General features: G+C 35.1%; 1 protein-coding gene and 1 long non-coding RNA gene across 2 annotated transcripts in view; one reads left to right on the top strand and one right to left on the bottom strand.

Moving 5' to 3' along the window:
• Window positions 1–719: 719 nt before the first annotated feature.
• The window catches only part of LOC128205086 (uncharacterized), a 36,472-nt gene continuing 25,860 nt past the window's right edge, over window positions 720–11,331 (bottom strand). The window contains exon 2 of the mRNA XM_052906504.1: window positions 720–1,448. Coding sequence (XP_052762464.1) covers window positions 1,036–1,448 — 413 coding nt within the window. The 3' untranslated portion in view covers window positions 720–1,035. The remainder of the gene's footprint in view (window positions 1,449–11,331) is intronic.
• On the top strand, window positions 5,710–10,579 carry LOC128205088 (uncharacterized). The gene is made up of 3 exons (XR_008256171.1): window positions 5,710–5,793; window positions 9,586–9,672; window positions 10,451–10,579. It is a non-coding gene; the product is annotated as an uncharacterized LOC128205088 (long non-coding RNA).

Raw genomic sequence — 11,331 nt, 5'->3', positions numbered from 1 at the left:
TGACCTTTGAGGTAGGGACACGGGTCTTGCACGCGACACGTCGTCTTGGTATGTGAAACACATGTGGCAAGTTATTTCAAAATCTGTCCATACAAGGGAAAGTTACAGCCCGGACACGACAACCTATACTCTATGTCCTTATATGCAGCACTCCATTGTGAATAAACACTAAGTGTGACCTTGACCTTTGAGGTAGGGACACGAGTCTTGCACGCCACACGTCGTCCTGGTAAGTGGAACACATGTGGCAAGTTATTTTATAATCTGTCCATACAAGGGAAAGTTACAGAGCCGGACGGACGGACGGACGGACGGTGCGATTTTAATATGCCCACCTTTAGGGGCATAAAAAGTTAAACAAGAGAATAAAAATATATGTCCATGAACATTTTCACAAGTCGCACTTGAGGTTTAAATTGCATAGCGGTAAACGAAGAAATAATGAAAATATCAGTTATTTTAACTGGAACGCAAAAAAATGACAGACGTCTCAAACTTGACGTCAGTGGTATATTTTGAAGACTCGTAGTTTCAAAACTATTCAAAATATTAATGAAGTGAAAACAGCCTCGAACTGGACCTATGCTTTTCTATTCATATATCAATTTTCGAAAATTAAGTCGAAAATTCGTTCAGGGTCGCGTTCCACCTTAACTTCAATACACAAAGGTACGTAAAATTTTCACACTCGCATGCCATACAATATTTGGACATTTGAAAAATAGCGGTAGTTTTAATTCAAATTAAAAATATACAATATAAAAGAATAAATAGTAAGGTTTATTATAAATGGAATTACAAGTTAGCATGATTTTCCATTATATACACAGACGATATAAAACATTTATTAAATAACATGACACAGCTTAAAGACGGGTTCCACAGGCGATATCTTACACTGTTTAAGTAGGGATATAAATACACGTATTGCCAATACTTTATTTCTAAAATAGGCAATTAATCACTGCGAAATTTAATTTATTTCCCTTGTATGAGTTTTGCCTTTTGGCTTTTTATAAAAATGACCTTAGCATGTCAGTTGTGAATGAGTGCACCACCAAAACTTGTCCAATACTTGGAATCATCATACAGACGTCTGCTCGAGCCTCCATTGAAGCATTGTACCCAGACAGTTTCCCCTGCATCAAGCTGAACAAACGCCTGACTACTTGAACAGGTATAATAGGAATTGTCATAAAGTGAAGTTCCAATGAGGATTGAGCCTTCCTTAACTATCTGGAGAAAAGCATGGTTGCTTACATGTGTACATGTGTGCATGAAGAAAATGTACAGTCCCCGTACTTGAGCGGTGAACTTGCCCGTGGTGGAGTTGTAGCCAGAGCCCTGGTTTGTCTCCACTGTCGTGTACATGATCACCTCACCTGTGGACAGGCTGCTGGTCTGTGGAGATCGGGCGTGGAAGTACACCAGTGGAATAGCGATTTGGTCTGAAACATAACGTTGAATTGCTAATTTGAATGATTTCAGATAAATATGAATAAGTACTTCCGATATGGTTTATGATTTTATATCATCACTTACGGCGCAGGAGTGATATAACCCAATGCAATAATTTTCAATATAAATAATGTAATAACTATGCGAATTAGGTAACCGCACCACAGAAAAATGTCTTCATACGCGCTGTCAAAAAATATAAACAAACATTAGAAACGATTTTTCAAAAGAAATCATGTCTGTGCCAACAAACTTAATTCCACGATGAAACGAATGGTGAAGAAGGCTGGGCTTAATCCAAACAAACACCCCCCTGACCACAGCGCCAAAAAAACACTCGTTCATAAACTGAATGATAACAATGTTCCTGTGAACCAGATTGTTTATGCAAATATCGGTACGCAAAAATATTGCATTTACCAACAACTATAACCACATGAATCCAAACAAAGACAAGGAATTTTCCAGCATCCTGTACTCCAGTGTAAATACCCCGTTTGCTTTCTTGCAAAATGCTCATTCTAGCCAGTTCGCCAGCAATGCTCAACAATTTTACAATTCACGGAGGTAACGTCCTTGTGCACAACCATCAAAATCAATGCTGTAAACGACCAGCTTGATAGCGAATTCGCACTATTGAAAGCAACGGTGATGCCGACTTATGTTTGTTTTAAATTTCAACCGCCAAGTGAAATGTACACACTCGCGTGATTAGTAATAACGTCACTCAGTTATGGCAAATCTTTTGAAAATCGGTTGATAATTGAGGCATGATTTATGTTTTTAATAGAAAGTTTTTATGTCGAGCCATTTTCTTTCCTGCGGATGAATCATCATATTAACACACACTGTAAATACTTCGCACCATGACAAGAGAAGTGTATTGAAGAAACTTTGACCTAGATTTTGACCGTAAATGAGTTAAGTTTTAAATAGAATCTCGAATACGAGTTTTTTTTTGTATCAAATTTAATAAACTCGTCATTTAAAAGCGATGAAAACGAGGGTCGGCCTTTTAAATGAACTCATTTAATGAATTTGATACAAAATAAAACACTCATTTGGGATCCTCTATTTATCAGATGAGAGTTTGTGCAGTTGATTTAAGGCTTCGGTTTCAAAACCACACTTCACGAAATTTATTTCCTTTTTTTCAAACATTTGTGAACTATTGTAAAATAATATGTACGGTCGATGCAGATATCTCCACGAGTCAGCTAATGAACGACAGTCTACGTCATCAGCGATCAAATTGTACGTGAGGGGCGTCCAATGGGTAGCGTTGGGTTAGTACAAAAGCGGGTATTAAGAAAATACTTATACATACTAGTAAATCTAAAAAATAGGCATTAAACAAAGAGACTATTTAGTTGTTCTTAGCTGTCGCGTACACGATCAATAAACCTGACAACAGCTGACCGGTCTGTGCGGGCAAGGATGTACACAAGTGAAGTAGCGATTTAGTCTGAACGAAGAATTGCTATATATTTATAATATCGTTATAGAGTTTGTGTGAGTGGGTAGTTTAATTGTGAACTTGACATTATTGAAACGAAATAATAATAGTGCGAGATTATTTACGTTTTATTTAAGGATTAAAATTCGACATGTTGCATTTTATTGGGGGTATGGAGTGGACTCCACCAGCATTTTGAGTTGCGCCATTGCATACCATACCCCAATAAAATGCAACATGTTGAATTTTAATACTTATATTTACATTTATTTAAATTTACATTTCTGCTAAAATAAATCGATTATTCAAGAGCATTTTCTCTTTTTTCTTTCTTTCCTTGTTCTCAACGGTGGGTAAATTAGAACAGCTATCGTAACTTAATTTTATGCAACAATGAATGCGCATATGAAATAGGTTCTTATTTATATGTTTATTTTCTGAATGTTCAAAGTCAAGTATATTTTAAATACGTATCATATACGTATAATTGCATTACAACTAGAAAAATACAACTTGAGTTATGAAAAATTAAAAATAACAAGACAACAACAAAAATATCGCCACCTACAAAGTTCTTATTATATCTCGCGATACTAGCGTTTGTTAGTCACGATCGAGTTTTCAAATTGTAGAGAAATTCCAGTCAATTTACTTGTCGAGTGTTATCTTAAAGAATCAGTTGATGTATGAATCATGTTGGAATACGGTGTTGGACAAATCAGCAAGTGCATTGTCGTTTCTTTGGAAGTAAACATGATGATGAAACGTCTCTTTGGAAACGACAGTGGCGGTGGGTGGGTTAACGTGAACTTTTCGCGGAAGGAAAGCCAGAGGACGCGAACAGACTTAGTATTGAACTGAGCTCTTCTTATGGACGTTGCTGGGTGCACTACAATATGTTATTGTTTCATTTCCTCGATTTCATGTTTTTTCAGATGCTTTATTTTTACGAAATGTCAATTCCATGTTCCGAAATAAGTCGTCATCATTGTTATTTAATATTTCTTTAACTGTTCCATCCATCATGAAATCATCTACATAAATCAAATTATCGTTGCTTATTTTGTTTTAACTGCTTTACTGCAAATTACAGTTTTGCATGTTGCCAATAATTTTACTTCGATTTCATAGAAAAAAATAGTTCCGTAGTAAATATGCCCCGACCATTAGTAGTATTGCGCCCAATGACAGGACAGAAGTATCAAACAGACGCACGCGATATCGATGGGAAATGCCATTGCGCTTTATACAGAAATAATGTGAAATTGATGAACAACAACCGTCGTTAAGGATTAAAGTGTTAATGTAAATATCATATGATAGAAGTTAACGTATCCTATGAAAGACTATAATTTGATAACTCTTATGTCCCTTCCATTGAGTAGGCATATTATCATATAAAACCAGTTCATATTTAAAGGACTGACTCCCCATATGAAGTTCAAAACAATTATTAGACGCGGTCTGCAGGCCGCGTTTATAGGGATACATGTTTGCAATTGTCAATGGGGAGGTGTATACGGATAAATTTTAGTTATAAAAAAACGAGAAGATTTGTTAATGATATCAGCTCTTATTCAACTTTACTTTAAATTTGTCGTCAAAAGCCGTTTTGATGCGTTTAAAACTTCCAAAACGTCATATAAAACGAATAAGCCTGATGTTTAAAACAGGAAATTAAAACAAGTTATTCTCTGTGTTTTTGTATTGACTGGTCCCCGATCATACGAGTTTGTTATTTAATAAATTTACTTTCTGTGAAAAAACGATATAAAATGGAAGTACAAAGCTTAATTCACACGATTTTACTAACAAATATAAGTCGCAATAATGAAATTAACACAATTTAAATTTAACTGATATAAAATGAAAGTTCAAAGCGTAATTCACACGATTTATAACCAACATTAATAAATAAAAGTAGGCCGAAAAGGAACAGGTCGAAATGATATATCGACCGAATCGACCCGACACCAATAATTTTATCGGTGATAATGCAAGGTACCAGTCTAAATAATTTACGCATGCCGGAGACGACCGAGTAACAACGATCTAGAAAGTTGATTAAACCGTGAATCTACTACAGATATTAAGGTGACCATATATATATATTAATCTAGGCATTATGGGGACCGCTGGATTAAGGCGACAAAAATTGGTCTCCTTAATATTTTCAGTCCAGATTTGAGGTATCAAATTTCAATAAAAATGTCCATTGACAGTAAGTTGATAAGCTTGAATGTTTATTTACGAGATCATTTCATTGTTTTAAATCTTATTATATTTTAATATTAAAAAAATATTCTTAAACTTTTGTGTGTGTATATTTGTGTATCCATAAAAATAGCCATTAAGGCGACCAGGGAAAAAATCATAATTTTGGTAAAAAATAGCTATATACTAAGCATTTTTTATTTGTTTTACTTTATTTAAAGCCTATTGTATATTATCCCGAAGTTTCATTCCATAAAAACAGAAATAAGGAAATTCGATATTTCGTGTACCATCAGCATCTAAATTTTCAAGTATACAGAAATTTAACTTTCCGGAATATAACGGAAATTTTCGGGTATCTCCGTGGTACCATCTCCGTGCAATTATGCAGTATGGCGTTCATCTCTTACGGAAAGAGAATGGTAACTTGGTAAGTGTTTAAAGTACATATTTAACGTTTTTTTCGTTTATTTTTATGACTTTTGTACAGTAGTATAAATCGTCCACCCTTTGGATGAAAAGCAAATGATTTATCCGGATTGTGTTCATCCGAAACTAAATCACTAGTATCAACATCCGGTGTAATTTTTGCTTGTATTTTGGAGAAACTCGATTGATTTCTAGCAAACTTGGTTTACCACTACATCGTCGCTTATTATCATTTGGTATGTTCCAATCTAAAAAGGGATTTGCGCCCTTAACATCTCAGATTTTAATAAATAAAAGACGAAAGGATACACATGCCTTACATTTTGTTTGTCAATGTCATGTCATTAGTCATTCTCATCACCTTTGAATAGCAGAACAGAACGAACACTGTCTTAAATTCTCATATTTGACAATAAATGCAACAATAAAATATTTCGCTTATTCTGCCACAGTTATGCACCAGTCAATTGTAACCATGGCCCCCAGGTCTTGTTTATACCGGAGATAGCAGGGGAAATGGGCCATGTTTTTACCTTCCAGGTGGACCGGCAGTGCTGAGTGAATGGGGTGTTATTGTTTTTGCGCTGAAAACAGGGAATGAGCCTAACCTAGGATGTCCCCAGGGGCATTTGACGGGGATCTGGTCATTTCGTAACCTTACCATTTCGTAACTGCTGAATCTTGGTTATTTCGTAACCATTCTGTTAGTCAATTCGTAACCGTCAAGAAATCAATTGCTCATATGATATGGTAACCACCATTTAACAAGGTGATAAATAGTTCACTTAGCACCTCGTTAAGTGTATTGTTCGAACCTGGATGTATATGGCACAGCAACCAAGACACCAATTGGAAGACATTACTCAAATTCTCACTAGTATCAAGCTAATAAGTTATGTTACTCAATAGTTATTTGATAATAATAACAAATCATTTCTAATTTAGCATGATATATATATATATATATATATATATATCTAATAGATATATATATATATATATATATCATGCTAAATTAGAAATGATTTGTTATACTACCAAAATATGTTAATTATTTTCTTACATTTTGCTTACTTATAAACAATAATTTAAGACTGATCGCGATGTATTTTTGAGTAAAATTACGTTTACATAAATGATCATTCTTGACCTATTTCATTGACTATATTGTTTGAATTGTTTAAAACGAACAAAATTTTGTTCTGTTCTTTTCTCAATTGATCCATATTCTGCATACTTTATATACGAAGCCGACAAAAAACAGCCTAAAATTATTAGTTATGGTACAATATTAATTTCCAATAACAAGATACAAAATTAAACATATCGGCACATTTTTAATACAATAAGCATATAAAAAGCGCATACTCTCATTCGGCAAACTCACTACATTTTACAATACTTCTATGCAATTTAAAAAAAAAATGAAATTCTAAAGTTATATGGTCTATATATTTAAAAAAATATTGGCTTAAGGTCACAATTCCTCTCAATGGTAGAACATCTATGAATTAAAAAATTATTACATTTAATATTCAGCCTACTTCTAATATTTCCTTCGCAACATAAAAAATAGCTAGTGTGAATGTTTCTATTTGTCATAGTTTCAGAGTTTATTGGTAAATCGCACTACACTATTAGGAATAAAGAAGGAATACAACTACTAGATTTAACTTTGTTTATGTTGTTATTTTTATGTTTTATACTTACAGTAAACTTATTTTGTAAATTCAAATGGTATTAAATTAATTCCTCATAATTATAGGAGTCAACGGTTAAGATATGAACATTCGATTTCTTAACGGTTACGAATTGACTAACACAATGGTTACGAAACCACAATGAGAGGTTACGAAATGACCATAATTCATTTGACAGGGCTTTTACCAGCTGTTTGTCTGTGCAGAGCGGGAATTTTACCTGGGATTGGCTGTACTGAAAGTCAAAGTCCCCACTATTAGCAGGACCTTGGGGGCCCATGCTGCAATTGACTGTTGCATTATTTGGATTTTTTCTTAACTTTACGACAAGCCCCCCTACAGTATTTTATAGTCAAGTTTAGTAATATTTATTTACAGAAATGGGATAACTTAACAAGTAAAGTAAACTGTACTGAGCTTTTGAACAAACCTACATACTTATAAATCAAAATTGATATTTAAGGGTCTACACTGAATAAACCCAAAATGTTGGTTTTGATTTGCTATATTCGAACAGTATTTAGTCTATCCACACAAAATTTACAGGATCATCAGATAACAAATTTTCTAAAAATTCTCTGTTTGCCAAATAGGGAAGACATGTTTAAGTGGGGTTAAAAGGTTGCTATCTGTGACCAAAAAAAATACTGTTCAGAATTGTGAGAATTCATTTATCTTTCGTTCAGTAAAGAGCATGCAATGGCATAGTGGTTGGATTAAATAATCTGACAGCGGTGCTGGACGTCAGGAGTTCAAATATTGTTGTGAGTTCAATATACCAAAAGAATACCTTTGGAATACACAATTATCTATAAAAATGGCAGAGCAAATTGCCCATATTGTAGTAATGTCTTAGATCCAGCTTGGATAACTTGGACACAGTAAGCGGTTCACACCCAGGGAAATTCTCAGATAAAACAGCGCCTATAAACTTGAAATTTACATTTTTCATGGAGACAATTAAAGAAAAAACATTATTGCTGATGTTCTGAAAACAAATCTTCTAACATTCAAATATTGAATTTGGTGGATGAACTAAGGTTTATATTGATAAGAGATTGTTTCAGTTGGATTTAAACTAATCACCAACAAAAATATATGCATTTAAATCACACAATGTAAACAACTGCGCCACAGATCTTATCTGTATGTTTTGGGTTTTTAAAATTTAGCAGTTTAATATAGATTAGCACACTGGTAGGTCTGGTTGGTCTGTTGCTTTAGTTGCTAAGTACACATAATGTCAGTGATTTCATCACTATTTCTATTAAAATATCAGTTTTCTTCTTCAGGGCTTCTCACATTTGCACCATTTTTTACCATTTGAATCATAAAAAGATAACAAACACAAGAACTTAACACTTAGTGAATATTTAAGGAATGTAAGGGGTCAGATTTCAGATTGCTCATTATTTCTGGAACACTAAATACTTTATTTGATTGTGTACACTGCACTTTCTTGTAAAGCATTCATCCAAATCATTTGGGTAAATTTTGGCAGAAAAACTGCTTTTGGATTTATACTGGTCATCAAAACCGGCGCTGACAAAACAAAAGACGTGTTTAATTAATGTGCGGGAAAGAGGTTTAAAGGTGTCAGCCCACAACGAAAGGCTTGAGGGTTGCAGTACCCCTTCAAGTAGTTCTTGAAAAAAATGATTCTCTCCGGTAGCATTTGATTATGTGTACATTGTATTCTTGTATGTATTTTCAAGTTTACACATGATTTATATAAGGTTTGTATAATTTTAGTTTTATTTAAGTTTTAAAATTTTGAATTTTTTTTAAGATTTGCCTGCCCCTGTCTGAACACTTAAATTCTTGGTCTTTGGACTATTGTCTCCAGCTTCAAAACACACTTTTTGGAACAGGACACATTTTCCTGATATTTTATCCAGTTTGACTGCAATATAAGTTGTATTTATCAATAATTTAAGTAAAAAATGACATTAATATGTCCATAATTACCTGGTAGTTATTTGTTAATTTGTTTTAATTCATGGATAGGTTTATTGCGAGTGTCATGGATTGCTGGAACTTTTCAGTACACAACATGCAAACTGAGAATGAACTGTGTGTGCCGGCTTTGTGAACAAAAACATAAGGCGGCTATGGTAAGTTGCGTCAAGATATCCTTGGGACCCCCCCCCCCCCCCCCCCCCCCCCCCTGGACACGCAATACAATTCGTGTTTCGCTGATCTGTTGGCCAGGATCAGATCATCCATTTAGGGATTTAGATATGTTACCCCAGCCACCAGGCTGAATGTTTAATTTTACTCAATACTAAGCTTTGTTTTAGTGCGAACATCATGTTTATCTAATTGCAGTTGCTGCTTGGGACAATAAAGTTAAGTCAGCAACCGTCTACCAGACTGCAAGATTCATCTCTTCCAAAGGATGTCATACCTTTCCAGGTGGGTGTGCATTGATTGATTGATTGATTGATTGATTGATTGATTGATTGATTGATTGATTGATTGTGAGTTTGTGTAAATGAATAACTGTGAAACCATAGCCAAATGTTGGGCTGTAAAGGTGTGTGAGTATGTGCATGCTTCACATATTATCCGTCCTGGTTGGCATACTGAACCGTCATCAGACACTCTGCCATGAATGTGAGAGAGTTTAAAGCTATTTCTTATTTTCCTGTGTAACTATATTGATGTTTGATTAAATTTACGCCGCCGTTTTACTGAGTAACAATTTGAAATTGGGCCAAAATCATCAAGCTGGAGCTTTGCATAATCTATTTCAAACTTCTGGGAGATTTCTGCCCTTGAAAGTAGTTGCTCGCAGCCCGCCTCAAAGTTACACTTCGTTCAGTATTTAAAGCTTTCGGATACACTTTTTTGTTAATTTGAGATCTTTATGAGGCTACATTGTACTTCTAAGTAAATAGATGCTCAAAGTAACTAGATGCTCTGGGTGTTCACTGGGTGACAAAGGCTACCCAGTATTGGTTGTTTCTTTTTTCTGAAAAGATGTTTCTAGTGAATTGCCCAGTTGCAGTGGTTTTGACGCCACAGAACCAGCATAGCTCCATGACAGATATATATGTTTTCGTCATTGATGTCAGTACTGCTGTATTGGAGGCCTCACAATTTCTGTGTGGAAATGTCATCTGATACAATCATAACGGCGTATTTCTAGCATAGCTTTCATAAGTGCATGGCCATTCTCTGTCATTTTCAGATACACTGTGTTGTGTGTGGATAAGAAATGCATAGTGGTACCACCAATCACCAAAGCTACCATTCCCCTATCAGACAAAAGGCTCATGGGGACAGTTCCTGCAATTTACAGCAAAGCTCACAATTGTAGCCCTACGAACTTCAGGTAAGCGATAAATCTGGACTGGATATCTCTGTACTCACTGTAAGTTTATACTTCATTTGAACAAAACATAGGGCCGAATTCAGAACAATCACTCTCACTCACACTCAATGAGTTAATCCTCTGTAATCACATAACGGTCGAGATATTTTTGAGTGAAAGGTATATCCGTATTCACAGGTGTGAGTGAGACTCAAGTGTTTTGCGTGAGTGGGACATTTTTGAGTGCTCGGCTAGGCCACTTGAACCGCCCTCGAGGATTGGTTGTGAATACGAATTGAATGAGTGTGAGTGAAAAAAGTACGTGGCAAGTAGAAAAGATGAAATATATCAAATATTTGGAACAAATAAGGGACATGCTCATTCCCAGACAATATTTAAGAGACCGGGATAATCCATTGAAGTACATGTTCATTTAATAACGTGGCCATCTATAAACAAAACAAATTCAAAAGGATGCGCCTATCATATATTTGTTTTGTTTCGCAATGATCTTGAACCCCCAGCAATGTTGATGTTTGCAATTCATCAATGGCTGCAAAGACAGGCAGCTAAATGTATGCGAAGTATGCAGCCTAGCGGCATGAAGTTAGCGGTCTAGCGGCGTGAAGTTAGCAGCCTAGCGGCATGAAGTGAGCGGCCTAGCGGCGTGAAGTTGGCGGACTAGCGGCCTAAATTTGTTCTCTATTTCAAGGTTCACGGGTTTATATGGGAAATATGATAAATCAATGTTTTTAGTC

Source organism: Mya arenaria, chromosome 10, assembly GCF_026914265.1.
Source record: "Mya arenaria isolate MELC-2E11 chromosome 10, ASM2691426v1".
Taxonomy (NCBI): domain Eukaryota; kingdom Metazoa; phylum Mollusca; class Bivalvia; order Myida; family Myidae; genus Mya; species Mya arenaria.
The sequence above is the reverse complement of the archived record's forward strand: the minus strand, read 5'-3'. Positions and strand labels throughout refer to the sequence as shown.